General features: G+C 36.6%; 1 protein-coding gene across 1 annotated transcript; it reads left to right on the forward strand.

Moving 5' to 3' along the window:
• The first annotated feature begins 1919 nt into the window (after positions 1–1919).
• On the forward strand, positions 1920–18529 carry LOC105184285 (26S proteasome non-ATPase regulatory subunit 2). The gene is made up of 15 exons (XM_025297663.1): positions 1920–2395; positions 2534–2590; positions 2714–3072; positions 5668–5844; positions 6058–6244; positions 6800–7096; positions 7878–7960; positions 9411–9646; positions 9735–9873; positions 12199–12319; positions 12413–12615; positions 12713–12803; positions 13543–13830; positions 16130–16324; positions 18210–18529. Exons 1-15 carry the CDS (start codon positions 2363–2365, stop codon positions 18417–18419), a joined length of 2676 nt encoding a protein of 891 aa, XP_025153448.1. The 5' UTR covers positions 1920–2362; the 3' UTR covers positions 18420–18529.
• Positions 18530–18750: the final 221 nt, after the last annotated feature.

Raw genomic sequence — 18750 nt, forward strand, 5'->3', positions numbered from 1 at the left:
GCACATCGCCTCTGAATTGATGTCACAAATAACATATACGTAATTATCGAATATCATTTTTTTTCAATATTGCCATGGAACAAGTGCGTCGATTGCCGGTTTTTCATGGGCCAATGACGCCGGATGATTATAATGAGTTCTTCAATCCAAACATTTGTCATATTTGCAAGGTGACAGTTGATAGCAATTCGATAACATGTGATCACTGTCAAATGGTTATTTACTGCAGCCAGGAACACAAACAATTACATCAGCCGCAACATTAGCAATTTTGCATAATTTTAAAGAAATTATTAAGAATGGACCAGAGGTGGGACACTCGTCGATTAACCAAGGAGAAATGGGTCCAGTCGAAAAAAGAGTTGATACTTTTAATTGAGAAGGATTTGTTGCATAATCTCAAATTGCACGAGATAAAGATGACCTTATATGCAAAGTCGTGTCGCATTTGTCATCAACAGGCGAATTTGCAAACGTGCACGTTATGCTATTCCGCCAACTATTGCATTGATCACGCAGAAATATTTCAAGGTGTACACAGCTCTGAGTGCAATAGCCAATTGTTGTCTCATCCTAGAGATGACATCGATAAACAATATTTCAGTTTTATTACAAATCACTATTTCTCTCGATACGTATGAACCAGTTTCTGATATGTGTGCATTTGTTCAAAAACATCTAAAGTCGGAAACTCAGAACGAATCAAACGATACCTTGCTTCTTTATAAATATTTATATTCGAAATATATGTCAGGATCGCTGACGCTATATTATGGACTGCGGCATACAAAGCTATTTGATTCTTTAGACATAAAAGATGATTACTATATTATTCATATAATAAGCGCAAATAGCTATAATGAAGAATGTATTCGAACTAATGTTTGGGAATTTTTACTATATCTTGTACATGATATAAAGCACTTAACAATTGTAATGACAGATATGGAATTAGTCATATGTTTTAATGCCATCATTTGTGGGCGCTGTATAAAAAGTCAACAAAAGTTGAGGGTGGAGTCTTATTCTTTGACTTACGATTATGTGCACAGTAAGATGTATAAACGACCAAATGTGATTGTGGGATTTCAGATAGATTTTAATGATAGGCCTACATGGCCGGAAACGATTTTAGAATTCCGTAAGCAAAACTGTCCCTTGTTTTTAACTTCCACATCAGGACTCAAAGCAATGCAGAACATAAATATGTTGTATAAAGTTTTAAATTTGCCTTTAGTTCTTTTACATTTTGGCGAAAATAAATTTCATTCCTTAGCGCCACGTAGAACAATTGAGAGCAATGAAGTGTTCTATTATATAAGTCCGTGTTTTTCTAGAAATTTTTTCGCTGACGAGGAAATTCGGGAATGTAGAAAATATATATTTATATATGATGTGCATAAATACATCGCATATATTTATATAAATATATATATATATTATATATATATATATTATATATAATTTTATATGTATATATATATATAAATACAACGTAATATATTTATATACAAACAATATATTTATAAATAATCTGTTATTACCATTTTGTTTCCGAAAAGATAGGTTTAGATAAAAAATTGCAAATATTATGAATTACTTCTCTCTGTACTTTTATTATGTATATATATACAATGCAATAAATTAAAAAAAAATATTTTATTTATATTTACTATATTTTGCCCTTAAAAGTTTACCCTTAACCCTTAACTTAAAAGTAAATCCTTAAAAGTTTACATTTTATGTAAATACATATTTGTAAAGGTGAAAATATTTCTCCTCTTGCTTTTTGCCATTTACCAGATGTATCATCAAATTTATTGATAACAACATTTTAAGGTATGTCGTAATCATAGTCTTTTTATATAATCGTGATATAATTACAATTTCTTCGCGTTCAAAATGTATCGAAGGCCGTTTTTTTTAGAAATTTGTTTATAAATTTTATATTTCGTTCTAACAGATATAGACAGCATCTCAAGTTGAGATTTATTTTCTATCGCTGATCTGGTGTATAATGCACGGAAAGTGCATTGAAAAGTGACAAATATATGGACGAAACTTGGAGAAAGGAGAAGAGAACTAGCATGAAGTAGTGGAATCAGTTTAGCGAGAGGAAATAAACCTTGATTTGATTGGTAAGCATTTATAAATAATCGTCACCGTGTATACTAGTTTCCTTGGAATGGCAAAACAAAAGCTGTGCGCTTTCTCTGTGTGTGTGCGCGTGACGCGTAAATAAATTTATTTGGCAACGTGTTGATCGAAGCTTCTCATGTCGTCGAGGCGCTCGATAAAACGCTAAATCGCGTAACACGACGAAATATTCGGTAGACACGAAGCGAGAAGGTCTTCAAAGACGATGAATAAGCACGAGCACAAGCAAAGTGATATTGTAAGCATGTTATATTTTAAGTAAATATAAGTAACGTCGAAAGACATGTCGACTTGCTGTTAGAAGAGTATTACATCTGGCTTGGTTTTAATATCTCAAGTATTAACTTGCTCATTGTTTGTTATCTCCGATCTCCAGAGCGAAGAAGACAATCGATTGCAAGAGGAACTGCTACAGGCAGTCGACGTGTTGAAGGTAAAGCAACCTATTTTCGAAATCATCGAAGCGGAATTAGAGAAAAGAAACGAAAAGATAGATTAATCGGTGATAATTATCGACGGTCGAAAGCAACGTACTTGTTATCCACTTTTTTATCAGGGCAAAGACGAAACGGCCATGTTGCCGTCGCTAAATCGACTGAGGATGTTAATGCGCACATCCACCACTTCGATGACTTCCGTTCCGAAGCCCCTGAAATACCTAAGGAATTTTTATCCGAGGCTGAAGAACGCGTACGAGGACCTCAGGCGGAAGGAGGTAAAGATCCGTTTTGCAGAAATCCTCAGTGTGCTCTCTTTAGCGGGCGCCGATCCGGGATCCAGGGAATGTCTGGATTTCTGTATCAAAGGAGTCGTGGATAATCCTGGCGAGTGGGGCCACGAATACGTGAGGCGACTCGAGGTAGAGATCGTCGACGAGTGGGCGAATGCACCGATCAAAGAGGAGCAGGAAATCAGGTGGGTTCAGTTCACTTGAGATACGCTTCTGATTTATGGTGATTTCGGCGTTGAAAGCTTTCACAATTCACGCAGTTTCTGCCGATTGTGCGCTTGCATTGAGCGAGGAAGAAAAGTGGCCGATGTCACTTCGTAGTTATTTTCTTTACAAATATTAGCAGCATGAATATAAGATTGTTATCACCAACATTACAGCATAATACTTGTTACAAAAATAGTTCCCCCTGAGTATAATATTGAGTTATCCGAGAAGTCCGTACGAGAGTTTTGGGTCAAGAAAAAAATTTGTTCGGGTATTCCCTGAAAATTTTGTCGAGCTTTTACAATTCTTGCTGCTATATCCAAATCGTGTATCCTCGATTATTTTCGATCAGCATCTTCTTTGGTTATTATTCACAACTGAAGAGCTCTCCGCGTCATGATGAAAGTTTTAAATTTCGTAAATCGCTTCCGAGAGGTTGATAAAGAAACGTCATTGTTTCCATATGTACAAATTCTTTCCGTTCTCCGTATAACGTCTTCCCCTCCGCCGCAGTAAAAAAATATCACATGCCGGAAATGCACTCTTTCGTTCTCCATCTTAATAACTCAGTAGTAAAACCAACTCAACCTATTGCAAGTAAACGTTTACAAAAAAACGCGTTGGAAAGTCATGTTGGAAAGTCAAACGATATACGAGGTGTTTAAAAAAAGTGTTTAGGGCTTTAAGGGCAGACAGTTCTCACAAAATGAAGGAAAAAAGTCCTAACATGGGTCAAAAAAAATTGATATTGTCGAAGTTATGAACAATTATTTATTTTAATAAAAATAAATGATTTATTCGTTTCTGTGTGTGCTTTTGTATTTTCTAATGTAATTTGTCTATGTTATTCTTCGGTGAAGAGAATACCATGCTTTAAAGGAATCTGAATCTCTTCGCTCTTTCTCGGAACGTAAACAAAACGTCTCTTTTCTTTCCATTTATACACACGCTTCACCAAGCAATTGTTATTCACATATCCTCGTGAACAGTAAACAGTTGCAGAGAGCTATCATAAAGTTTTCATAATGTGATAAGAATGACATCGTATCGCTCTAATCAAGAAATGGTAGACATTCATCTATGGCCATGCATCAGAAGCAAGTAAGTCATTTGCTTTAATTAAAATAAATAATTTTTCGTAACTCCAATATTAAATTTTCGTCCCATGTTTATTAAAACATTTTTCCTCCATTTTGTAAGTAATATTTATCTTAAAGTCTTAAAGCTTTTTTTTAAACACCCTGTATAAATGTCACATACTTTCAGTCACTTTGAATTTACGCAACACTCATAAAGATATGTATTGAAATTCATAAAAACCTTTTGCCGAGAACTCAATATCTTTATTATATCAATCACAATTATAAATACTAAATATTCTTTTCTCAGTGTACATAAGAGATGAGAGGAAGAGAGAGAGAGAGAGAGAGAGAGAGAGAGAGAGAGAAAAGGAGAGATAATGAAACTGACATAATTAATTAATCCCTTAACTGTTAGGCGATAAATATGCTTGTGCGCCAAAAATGATCTCGACAATAAAGTTAATTAAATTATAAATAAGATATTTTGTAGAAATCTATTAGGACTCTAAATTTGAATTTGAGCTAAAAATTTCAAAATTCAAAATGGCAAATTCAATATAAGGGGCTAAAAGACAAAATTTTAAAAAGTAGCAAACAAATAATAGACTATTTAATAATACATAACATAAATTTAATAATAGACTATTTAAAAATACAAAAAAATAAAAATAAAGACAAATAAAGAATAATATGAAAATGAAGTATAAAGTTCAACAATTTCTATGTGATATACTCTAAGTTCATGAATTGCATTGTTTTGAATGTTTTGTATACTCATTAGCTAATGTTGACATCAATATTTCTAATGAAATTGTAAATTTATATTTTGAACGTAAAAATATTTTATAAAAGTTTTTATAAATCAATTTATGCAAACCAAGCGATGTTTTAAATTTTTTGCGGTCATATTGAATCTATCATTTTGATTTAACAAATTTATATTTTAGAAACGGCTTTAAAAAATATCGCCAATATTATTTTCCTTTTAAATTGAACCTTTCAAATTGAACCATTTTGAATTTCTTGTTTATCCTATTGAATTTGCCATTTTAAACTCATGAATTTTTATTTTAAATTTGAAACCCTCTACCAGAAATTTATTACTGGCTCTAATAAATTGGCCAGTGATAATAAATAATTTTATTATTCACATGAATAATGAAATGAATAATATATGAATATTAAAATTACTCATACGTGTAATAAAATTATTCATTATCACTGGGTAATTTATTACAGCCAATAATAAATTTCTGTAAGAGTCAGCGGTTTCATAAACCTTTGAATTTTAATGTTCATGCGAATCCTATAATTTCCGAAATTTTCGACCCGCCGTATTAGATTCGCCATTTTAAATATCGCAATTTTCACTTCGGATTTAAATAAAGTGAAAACATAAAATCCGCGTTTCCGCGGATATTTCCGTCATTGACAACAATCGGATTAAGAGTAATAGATTGAGTAAATTAATTTAAAACGACGATATGACAGGAAACGTCTGAGCCCGTTGATCAGAAGTATTATCGCGTTCGACATGAGGCACAACGCGGAAATACAAGCGTGCGACCTGTGCCTGGAGATCGACGAGCTGGACTTCCTCGCCGTGCACTTGGACTCCACGAATTTTACGCGGGTGTGCCATTACCTGATCAGCTGCGCGGCTTACAGGTGCTGACGCTCAAAATTTGCGTTTGTTTTGCGCCTGAGATTCGATCAATCGATCGATCGCTCTCCGTGTTTTGAGCGCGCGACTCAAGTTTTCGAGCCCGCGAAAATCCGCGCAATATAGAACAGTCTAAATGAGCCGCCTTTCCGGCTTCGTTGGCGCACATTGATCGGTTTATCTCTCCGCAATATACCGCACTGTACCGCATTCTTCAGCGAGGACACGGAGAGAAAACAAATATTAGAATTCGCCACGGAGCAATATCTGAAGTTTAACGAGTACACGAGGGCAATTTTGGTGGCGCTGCAACTTGCAAATTCGGAACTTGTTTTCAAGTGCATCTCCGCTTGTCCCGACTCTTTGATGAGGAGCCAGCTAGCCTTCATCCTCTCACGGCTTCAGGTAACTCGGCGCATAATATTCGCATCGCGTCCGACAAGTTCACAATTGAGTCGCGAAAAGTCGGGCGACGCGTACAAACCGAGATGAAGAGCGACTCGCGGTGAAAAGCGCTGCAATTCGGCCCGAGCAACTTTGAATCTAAATTTGTAATTAGATTTCCCGCTAAGGAAGTGAGGAGATGAGTAGTCAGAATTCGATGGCGTTAATCTACGTAAGATTGAAAGCTTCAACTACGAAGCCCTGAGAAGGTAGTTTTTCACGAAAACGTCCTTTCATTCTACTTTCTTAATTATTAATGAGAGAGAGATATAAGTCTTTTTACTGCCATTTGTAAGAATTATTTGTAAGAGCTATTTCTCCAGAGAGCTTCCTTGAAAATTCCTTGTTACTTGCAAGACAATTATTTGTAAGAGTCGTAAAACAATGTGACTCAATTTTGGAAAATCGGTTTCTCGATCTCGAAAATCGTGAATTTGCAAACTAACGAAATGAATCATCCTTCTATTAAGACGTTATCTAAAGGACCTGTAAGAAATCACACGATATTTTAAACAGGACCAACCCTTGAGGACGGAGTATCACGGAGATGACGCCAAAGACATCGAGACGATTCTCAGCAATGGGCACGTGAACAGTCACTTTCAGATCCTCGCCAGAGAACTCGATGTACTACAACCGAAGCATCCGGAGGATATCTACAAAAGCTGGTTAGTGGGAGGATCTAGACAGGTGAAGCACGACTCTGCGAAGGCAAACTTGGCGGCGAGTTTCGTCTCTGGTTTCGTACACGCTGGCTTTGGCCAAGACAAGCTTATGGCAAACACGTCCGATTGTTGGGTGTACAAGAACAAGGTTTAACTGCAGGTTTAACCACTTCGTTGGCATTGACGCACTTTTGCGTCAAAATAAAGACGTACCATAAATGGCATTGATGCACTAATGCGCACATCGTTTATTTTTTTATTGACTCCGATGATAAAAATTGGTACTCTAAGGTTTTTGAGATTACTAAATAAGAATTTAATGTAAAAAAATGGCAATTCAAAATGGCGGATCCAAAATGGCGGACCAAAAAAATAAAAATCTATTTGATTATTATGGAATTCGGTATCTGGGAATTTTTTAGCTGATTGAATAAGAATTTGAGGTTAAAATATGGCAATTCAAAATGGCGGATCCAAAATATTCCTTTATTAAATTTCTAAAAAAATCTAGTCGCTATATTACATATACTGTCTTAAATTTTCAAGTTTTAAACTCGAATTCGTTTTTAGCAATCTGAAAAACCTCTAGATATCGAATTTCACAATAATCACAATTTCCTTCTTTTGACTACCATATTGGTTCCGCCAATTTGAATCTTGAAATTCATATTTAGCAACTTGGAAAACTCCTACATATCGAATTTCATGAAAAATCAGATATATTTTTTGGCCGCCATTTTGATTCGCTATTTTGACCTCAAATTCGTACTTAGCTACCCGAAAAACATTTTAGTACCGACATTTATAAAAATCAAGCATGATTTATATGTTGACATTTTGGGTCAATTGATGGTATTTCTCAGTGCCAACGAAGTGGTTAATGTCGTTACGTTGCGTTGAGAAACGTATTCTCATATTCTGCCTTTCAGAAGCACGGAATGTTATCAGCTACCGCTTCTCTGGGCCTGATACACATGTGGGATGTTGATGGCGGCTTGATTCCCATCGACAAGTTAGTATCTGAATCAGTGTCACATAAATAAAATACAAATTATACAAGGTGTTAAAAAAAAGCTCAGAATTTTGAGGATTCTATCCTAGATATTACTCACAAAATATACAGATAGTACTTACAAAATGAAAGAAAAAAGTCCTAATAAACATAGCTCGAAAAGTTGATATTGTCAGAATTATGAATAATTATTTATTTTAATTAAAGTAAGTGACCTATTTGTTTCTACAAAAGATTTCCTATATGTTCACCACCTATTTCTACATCTACGCACTCCATACCTTCGTATCATAGAATTGCGAACTCTTTCAAAAATGTTCGACTTTGTCCTAACTATTTGACAGGTATTTCGTATTTTCCGACATAATTCGTCTATGTCATTTATCGATGAAGTTTACACCATGCTTTTAAGAAATCCTAGTAAAAAAGCCCAGGGGAGGGAGTTTAAATCAAGATAGCGAGAAGCCCATGAGACCAGTTTACCTTATCTAATCCATCTTTCACCGAAGGATCTGTGACCTAAATGTTAGACAAATTATTGTATATCAGAAAATACAAAATGTCTATCAAATAGTTGGAACAAATTTTTAAAAGTTCTTGATTTTATGGTGCGAAGATATGAAGCGTGTGTAGAAGAAGCTAGAAAATCTTTTATAAATTTTATAAGCAAGTAGGTCACTTGCTTTAATAAATAATTGCTAAAATAAATAATTGTTCATAACTCCGACAATATTAATTTCTTGACCCATGTTATTAGAACTTTTTCCCTCCATTTTGTGAGTACTATCTGTCCTTAAAATCCATTTTTTAACTCCTTAGCTGTTAGTAACAGAAATATCCGCGAAAATAAAAATTGGCCCAAACTGTTGATGACGGAAATATTTAAAAACCCATGAAAATTATTTTGTTTTATGTAAACTGGATCATTTTGAATTTTTTGGATATCCTATTGAATTTACTATTTTGAATTTACAAATTATTGTTATAAATTTGAAATTAGCGGCTTCAGAAAATTTTGGATTTCAATTTTTATACAAATCGAACGATTTCTGGAATTTTCGGTTTTGCCATTTTGAGTTTCGCAAATCTCGGATTTGAATGAAACAGCTCTAAAAATATAAAAATATGGTATCCTGTTCCGGTTGCTCCATTATAAGTATTTTTCTTTTTTTGGAATGCACGGATATTTCAGTCATTAACATCAGTAAAAGGATTAAAATTCAAATACCGCTTGAAGTCCTTGCCTTTATACACTATCGCTCAAAAGTTATGAGCACTTTGTAGTTGCTCGACACAATCAACGAAATAATTAGATCTATCAAATAGACAACACATGGTTTTACCGCAAAGTTACAGAATGCTCCAAAATTTTGCATGAGCAATAATTTCGACCTATCGTTTTTCGACGATTGATGACTTCCTGACGACTTGTTCGTTGCTGTTCGCGTAGATATCTTTACTCGAACGAGGATTACGTAAAATCCGGCGCCTTGCTGGCTATCGGACTGGTGAATTGCGGGGTCCGTAATGAATGCGATCCGGCGTTGGCACTCCTCAGCGAGTATGTCTGCTCAAACAATCAAACTCTTCGCATCGGAGCTGTTCTGGGACTGGGTCTGGCTTACGCCGGTTCCAGAAGGAAAGACGTCACCCAACTCCTTTCCGCTGCATTGGTCGATGAGCAAAGTAATACCGTTGTTGCGTCGCAGTCAATGAGTCAAATTTAAAAATTGATAGTAACCACTTTTACGTATCAGTTTATGTACTTTTACAGATAATATGCAAATTTTGTCGTTGGCTGCCATCTCTTTAGGCCTGGTGAACGTAGGCTCGGCGGATTCCGATGTGTTTTCAAGTATCTTGCTGAAATTCATGGGACTCTCTACGAACGAACTCGCAGTTCCGCACTCCAGGTCACTATCATCTTTTTACTTCTCTTTTATTCATCAATATGAGTATTTTTCTACCCTCATAAGATCTTCAAAAAACAATTCTTTTGTATTCTATGATCAGGTCTACGACCTCCCCAAGCTGAAATATGGCTTCTCATAAACTATCAAATTTTGCAAGTTTTAAAGCGCTGCCCTAATTGTTTTGAGTAGTATATTAAAAATTACGATCGTGACTTTTAAACATCTTCTGATAATGATTATTCAGAATTCGACGATTTTTCTTATCCATTTTCATTTGTCCAGCAGGACAAATAATAAGCAGTATTGTCTGTATTATTTAAAAAATTTTTTAATTGCTAAAATGACGTTGATATGATAACAGAGAAGTATTTGAAGTGTGAGTTTTGCAAGAGATGGAACTAATGTCAGTTTTGTTGAAGGCATTCCACTCACAGCTATTGTTTCTTAATGCTTTAATATTAATCCATGATATTTAGTCATTTAGTCATACTAACAACAGACGCAGTAAAAATCGTGTTAATACCATTTTAAAAATAGAACTTCCTAAGGAGCATTTTCGATTTGCGTTGCTTTTGTTTTTTAATCAGAAGAAAACAGCGGCTGAAGATAGAATTCTGATAGAAACTTATGATGATGTTGCTCTATCAATTAAGACAGTGAATATTGATTTAAACGACTCAAAAGTGGTGATTTCAATGTTAACGATAAAGATCGCTCGGGACAACCGAAAAAGCTTAAAGATGCAGATTTGCGAGCATTATTGAACAAAAATCCAACACAATCCACTTCAGAACTTGCCAGAGCGTTAGATGTTGATCGTACAACAACAATTATTAAACATTTACATGATATGGGAAAGATTCACAAAGAAAGAAGATGGGTTCCGCATCAATTATCGGAAAATATCATTACGAACCTGTTGAACATCTGCATTTCGTTGATCGCCAAAAGACAAAAAATGAAGAGTTTTATAAAATATGAAGAGTTATAAAAAAGAGATATAAAAAAGAGATATAAAAAATGAAGAGTTTTAAGAGAATATTGAATTATTGTTACTGGGAATGAAAAAATGGATCTATTTCAATAATCCCAAACAAAAAGAAATCATGAATTGATCCAGGCCAACCAGCCAACATTCATTTCGAAGTGTAATATTCACGGTTTAAAGATATTGCTGTATTTGGTGGAACCAGCAAGGTGTTGTGTATTATGAATTGTTAAATCCGAATGAAACTGTCATCGCTGATCGTTATCGACAACAATTATACAAATTAAGGCGAACATTGGACCAAAAACGATCACGAATTGCGAGTAAACAAGTGAACTTTTTCACGACAACGCTCGATCTCATGTTGCATTATCAATGAAACAAACGCTATTAGATCTGGAATGGCAAGTCTTACCGCACCCCGCGTATTCTCCAGACATTCGATTATCATTTATTCTTCATTCGATTATCGTTTATTCCAATCGATGCAACATGATCTAGAGGATACACACATTCATAACTTCGAACAAGTAAAATTTGTTGAAAATTGGATCAATTCCAAAGAAGAATCTTTTTATCGTCGCGGAATCCATCTTTTCTCAGAAAAAGTTGTAGAAAATTAAGGTAAATATTTTGATTAAGGTATTCGTTCATTATTTTAAATAAATTAGTTTTTGAGAAAAAAGAACCCTCAAAACAAAATCATACTCCTAATATAATGAGTGAAGATATTTTATATATTAGTCCACTTATAGTTATGAAAAGGGCTCAGATATTATAACGATATACCTAGACTAATAATTAATTTTGGCTTTATGGATCGAGTTTCTTTCTCATTTAATGTTATATTTTTAATTAATTCTTAATGATCATACAATATTAAAAAATAATTGTTTTTTAAAGATCTTGCAGAAAAACCCCCTTAATGACCCTCCTCTTTTATAATTCTGTTATACTTCAAGCAATGTATACATTAATTATTTCTACTCGGATCCACAAGTCGATGAAGAATCTATTCGAAATTATATCGAGATCAAGTTAAAATCGTGCGAAATTCGACGATTGATCTGATATTTCTAAAATTTCATAGCGTTATCTGGAAGATATCATGTAGATGTCGACATAATAATAACTAGATATCGAATAAATTATCAATAATCAATCTACATTTGATATTTTCTAGATAACAAATCGCTATATAGACGTCGATTATATGTCGACACAACATCGGCAAAACGCCATGCGAATCTGTCGAAATCAGTAAAGTATCTAGTTTTCGTCAAGTCGACATCCCAAAAAATCATCATCGATGTTGACTTTTGAATTTGGATATGTAGATTTTTGGCGTTAGCTCTCGGAATGGTTTACATGGGAGCCCGGGACATCGTAGAGACACCTTCCGCAGCGCTCGAGGCTTTGCCGGAGCCGTACAATTCCGCCTCGCAGACGATGCTACAAGTAAACATTAGTACCGTTACATTTACGAAGAATTCCTAAAATCTCATCAACGCTCACCACATTACTACTTACGTTCTTGTGTTACGCGCACAGATCTGCGCTTACGCTGGCACCGGCGACGTGCTGATAGTGCAGGAATTATTGAGGATCTGCTCGGAAACGGTCGAGGACGAAACGAACGAGAAGAGCAGCCTCGAGAGTAGCTCGAGCTGTTGCGATCAAAGAAGGTCGCAGGCTGACCCTTCCACATCGAGGAAGAATAAAAAGAACGACGACCGAGCCGAGGAGTCAACCAAGTGAGTGTCTCGCTGAACAGCTAAATAAATAAAGGTTCTCGTTTACCGTAATAAATACTCTTCGGAAAATTACACATCACCTCGACATTTATCTCAGAGACATCGGCGCCACGCAGGCCATAGCGTCCCTCGGGGTGGGAGTGGTCGGACTCGCGGAGGGGAAGGAAAACTCAGGAATTTTCGGCCAGGTGAGAGAACAGAGATTCCCGCGAGACCTCAATTGACGTTAACTGATATTTATGAGCAAGAAGCGCCTCGGTCGGCTAGTCTATTAAGGGTAGAATCAAAGCGAAAGACTTCAAAGCGGGACGCACTTGAGTATCAATTCATCTTAATTAGTATTTATGGCTGCGCTGCTACGGTTCATAAATGCGGCCCATGACCGACATCTAATTGACTCTTCGTCTCCTCCTGGGGACGGAACTGAAGAACGAGGCGGAGACAATCAGTTGAGGTGCGATTAGTTGCTCGTCATGGGAATGCGAAATTCCCACGCTTAAATTCCCATGTAATAGTTCTTTCTCTTTTTAATAGGACTTATGTCCTGTTTGTATCTAGTTTGTATCCGAGATCGGATACTAGAACTGTGAGCATATTTTTAAGTTCCCTAAGTTGCTAGCCGGGCTTAGGTAGCCGATATAGATCGGCGTGAGAGTGAACGTTTTTTTTTTTTACATAAGTCAGTACGTACTGAGGTACTTGGGTGGGTGTCGGCCATGAGTGGACCCATTGTTTAACGTCTCTTTCGAAAGACAGAGCCCAGTTTTTCATTTAGGGTTACACCTCTTATTACTAGATGGAGAGCGCAGTTCTTTTAATGGCCTAGCGGGGTTCGGACCCGGTTTGCTTGGATTACAAATCTAGCGCTCTACCCGCTAACCACGCTGCGCTCTTTGTAATGCTATGGAGCTTATAACGAATGTGCAGGTTGGAAGGTACGGTCCAACGCCAGCGCGGCGCGCTATGCCTCTCGCGATGGCCCTGTCCTTTTTGTCGAGCGCTGATCCGGCGGTCGTGGATGTACTGAATAAGTACAGCCACGACCACGACACCGAAGTCGCCCTCAACGCGATCATCGCCCTTGGCCTGGTGGGTGCCGGCACGAATAACGCGCGGTTGGCAACTATGTTAAGACAGTTGGCGGCTTATTACGCGAAACATCCGTCTCACCTGTTCCTCGTCCGCATTTCTCAGGGCTTGGTGCACTTGGGCAAGGTATGGATCTAGATAAGAAAGATAAGAGTCTCATTAGGGAAAGAGTGCGGAAACTTATAGTTGGAATAATAATTGATCCCTTAACTGTTAGTGACGGAAATATCCGCGGAAAGAAAAGTAGTCCAAACTGTTGACGGGATGACGGAATGACTGAATTCCGCTTCCTTCATCGAAAGTATCCGATTAGGCTTCGCCGGTTCGGCAGTAGGCCAAAAGTTGACGAACGTTGGCTCGCCGATATTCAAACGCGTTCATCGGTGCTGCTAAGTGCGGTATTTGATGCGGCTTAGAAAATTGTTCTGCGGCACCCAACTGTCTGCCGATTGCAGAATTCGTCCGACAAAACGGCCATTTTGGTAACGACCAAAGAAAAAGAAATTGGTCGTTGCAATATATGAGGTTATTAATAAGCGGATTTTAGTTCTTACATCATTTCAATAACCTAACTTTTGTCCATTTCTCTGACTATCTCTATAGTCAGATTTTCTATTATTTAAAACAATGCTATAAATCTATTTTTATTAGGCCTTTTAATAGACCCATTCTCCTTGTTTCGACTACATCCATAGACCTGAAGCGAATCCCCTTCAGTATGCTTCTATTTTTTGAGAATAAAAAATCACAGGATATCAAATCTGAGGAATAAAATGGATGTTCTATTACTACTATGCCTTTTCCGGCCAAAGACTGGACTTGCAGTGCTATATATATATTGTTCTGACGAAGAATCCATTCATCCATAAGAATGCTCCGATATCAACTAATCAGTTCAGTAGTCTGAAAATGAACTTACTCGATGCGTGAATGTTCAAACTCAACAGTTTGCCATTCAACCTCATTTCAGCTCTTAGTTTTCAGCATGATCCTCTTATTTAATAACCACATCTTGTACAATTATACAGGACGTAAGACAACGTTCGTGTATATATCAGGTTGTCTAAAAAGTATTGAGTCTTTTGCGCACGAGATAACGTTAGTGTCCCAAATTTCAGGGTATATGAGTCGCAGCAGATTAGGCCTAACGTCATTGACAGCTGACAGCTGAAGCTAGTAGACGTACAAAAAGCGTTGAAATTCTTATAATCAGACGTAAGATATTGCGCCGTGAAGATGAGTGAACTTTCCGCAAAACTGCGCTACATTTTACAATTTTATTTCGATAGAGGGGCAAATGCTGCGCAGGCCCGTGAAGAAATTTGTGCTGTTTATGGGCAAGATACGTTATCAGAAGCAATAGCCAAAAGATGGTTCAGTCGCTTTTGTTCTGGAAATTTCGATGTCCAAGATGCTCCTCGCAGTGGGCGACCAATCACAGAAGAAGTGGATGATATTCTGGCAAAAGTCGAGCAAGACCAACATATAAGCAGTCATGACATTGCGAATGATCTAAACATCCATCACCAAACAGTGTTAAACCATTTGGAGAAAACTGGCTACAAAAAGAAGCTCGATGTTTGGGTGCCACGTGATCTGACTAAAAAAAATTTACTCGATCGAATTTCTATCTGCGAATCTCTACTGAAACGAAATCGAGCCATTTCTGAAGCGGTTGATCACGAGTGATGAAAAGTGGGTAACCTACGACAACAAATGTGCGAAAAAGATCGTGGTCGAAGCGAGAAGAAGCTCCACAGTCTGTGGCAAAGCCCACACTGACGCCCAGGAAGGTTATGCTGTGTGTTTGGTGAGATTGGAAGGGCATCGTGCATCACGAGCTGCTACCGCCAGGCAGAACGATAGACTCGGACCTGTACTGCTGACAATTAGCGCGATTGCACCTAGTAATTCAAAAGAAACGGTCGGAATTGGTCAACAGAAAGGGTGTCGTATATCACGCTGACAACGCCAGACCACATACATCTTTAACGACCAGTCAGAAATTAAGAGAACTTGGCTGGAAGGTTTTAATGTATCCACCGTATAGCCCGGACTTGGCACCGTCAGACTATCATTTGTTCGGTCTCTGCAGAACTCTTTGAATGGTGTTAAGTGTTAGTTTCAAAAGAGGCCTGTGAAAACCACATGTCACAATTTTTTGACCAGAAACCACAGAAGTTTTATAGCGACAGGATTATGGTGTTGCCGGAAAAATGGCAGAAGGTCATTGAACAAAATGGTGCATATGTGGTTTCATAATGTTATTTTCAAATAACAATAAATGTATTTTCAATTTCGACCTCCAAAGACTTAATACTTTTTAGACAATCTAATATTATAATCATCATAAAATCGGCGACTATCATTGCAGTCAATATGTTAATAATATATCTTGACTTCGTTTTTCTTTTTTTTTTCCTAGGGCACCTTGTCCTTATCACCATTACGGTACTCTTCAAAGGTGTTAGACTACACCGCTCTGGCTGGCTTGATGGTTGTCCTAGTCGCGTGTTTAGATTGCAGGAACCTTATATTATCGCAATCTCATTATTTAATGTACTGCTTGGCTGTCGCGATGGAGCCAAGATGGCTGGTTACCGTGGACAAGAATTTACAGGTACAGGTATTGGCTTATTAACCGATGTTAATAAAATAAAATATCTAAAAATATTGTGGTTTTGAACACTTAAAAAATCAACTCGAGAATAAGGGATTGCAAATATAAGCGAGAGACAATTGTTAATTAAAATTGAAAGATCTAAGATTGAAGCGTGGATAAATATGCATAAAACACCGCACTGATATTTTATATTTTAAAATATATTATAAAGAGCAAAATTCTGAGTAATACTTTATAATACATTTATATAGAGGTCGCTTATAATTTTCGGAGATATTCAACTGCAAAATATTAATAAGTAAAAGTGAAATTTAGGAGACTTATCTCCAATAAACACATTAACATTTTTCTTGTTAATTTATATCTTATTAAATTCTTGCTAAAATCTTTCGCACCTTGTTAAACTTATAAGCCTAAACTCTACATAAACGCCACATACTAAAAATGCAAATATTATAAAAATAGACAAAGATTTCTGCGTAAAGTATAAGTTCATTTAAATTCGAACGTGTATAAATAAGTTTGGTGCTTTTATATTTGACGTCTTCCAACACTGGTTTAAATTTAAACTTTTTTCCCGCTCTATGGCGAGTTTGAAAGTACCAACTGTAAACTTTAAGAGACACTATAATAGTTGGCAACTTTGCCGACATAATCTCACGAAATAACAGTGAATACGATGTCATCCGAAACGGAATATGTGAGGCACTGCATTCTTTTTGCTTATCAATTAAAGAAAAATACTGTTCAAACTGCTGAAATGATTTGTCGTTTCGGGTGAGGGTGCTGTGACCCATCAAACTTGTAAAAAGGGATTTCAGAGATTTTGGGAAGGCAATTTTGATCTTACTGACCGAGAAATGGAATAAAAAAAAGTTGAAGATAAATAATTGCAGCAACTGAACGAAAATCTTTGTCAGACGCAACAAGTACTTGATGAAGAACTTGGTGTAACTCAACCAATTATTTCCGTACGTCCAAAGAAGCTTGGAAGAATTGCAAAGGCAGACCATTGGGTTCCACATGTATTCCGGAAAACAAAATGAGATGCTGTGAGATGGCAATATCTCTGCTGTCACGATTTAAACAAAAAGACTTTCTTCACAAAACTGTGACTGGGGATAAAAAATGGGTATTGTACGCCGACCTCAAACGACAAAAATCGTGAGTTCATCCGGGTGCGTCATCAAGTACTGCGAAAAATATCGAATAATTATGCTAAAAAAGTATTGTCGTGTTTGGTGGGATTTCAAAGTTATTTATTATGAATGTCTTAAACCTAATGAAATTGTTCCTTCTGAATATTATCAACAGTAACTCAATATTTTAAATGACGAAATCAAACGTAAAAGACCATTTACGGGAAATGGAACCCGGCAGGTGATTCTGCTGCACGATAATGCACAGCAAAAGTGACCCTGGGACTTATTTGTTCATGAGGCTGAAAAAGTCTCCTGCATGCCTATTATCCAGACCTTGCCCCTACGAATTATCACCTGTTCTGATCGCTTCAGCATCACTTGATGGATTCCCACTTTCAATCTCTCGAGGAAATAAAGAAAAAGCATTGATGACTTCATTGAACTAAAACTACCATCTTTTTACCGAAGTAGGTGCCTAAGAGATGGCAATAGTGTGCGGAAAATGATGGGGACTACTTCAAAGATTAATAGATTATTTTTTTAGGGATGAGGGGAGTATAAATATTAAAATCATAATAAAAAGGCATCGAATTTATTCATACACCTAACAGATGTATTATAAAAAAATTACTTAGAATTTTATTCTTCATAGCATATTTAATATAAATGAAAAGTAAATCAGTAGGGTATTACCTTTTATGCATATTTACTGAAATGCGCGTTTCGTCGCCACTTTGCAGAACCTACCAGTGTCGGTGAGAATCGGCCAAAGTGTGGATGTCGTCGGGAAGGCCGGAAATCCGAAATCCATCGTCGGCGGTCGCGTGCAAACCACGCCGGTACTGCTCAACGTAGGCGAGAAGGCCGAGCTGACGTCGGATCAGTACGAGTCGCTTTCCAGCGTTCTCGAGGGTTTCGTCATCCTCCGCGAGAAAGTAATCCCGAAATGAACGAACTTTACAAGAAAGACAATAAGAACCAGTTGGCTCTTGTCCTCTCTTCTAGTATTGTTCAATCTTAATCGGAGCCTTCGAAGTTTCAGAAATATATAAATATATAAAATATATAAAATGTATTATGTTATATCATGCAATTTGAGTAGTTTTTGTAAGAAATTATAAAACTAGTGATCTCTAATTGCTTAATAGCTCCAGTGTTAATACATGTTTTCTGACAAGCGATGTGTTAAAAAAATTTACGTTAAAGTTTTTTACGCTAATTATATTAAGGGTATAAATAAGTTCGATGTCTTTTTGGCATGATGTTAATGTTTATCCTCTC

Source organism: Harpegnathos saltator, unplaced genomic scaffold (assembly GCF_003227715.2).
Source record: "Harpegnathos saltator strain DR-91 unplaced genomic scaffold, Hsal_v8.6 scaffold182, whole genome shotgun sequence".
Lineage (NCBI taxonomy): Eukaryota > Metazoa > Arthropoda > Insecta > Hymenoptera > Formicidae > Harpegnathos > Harpegnathos saltator.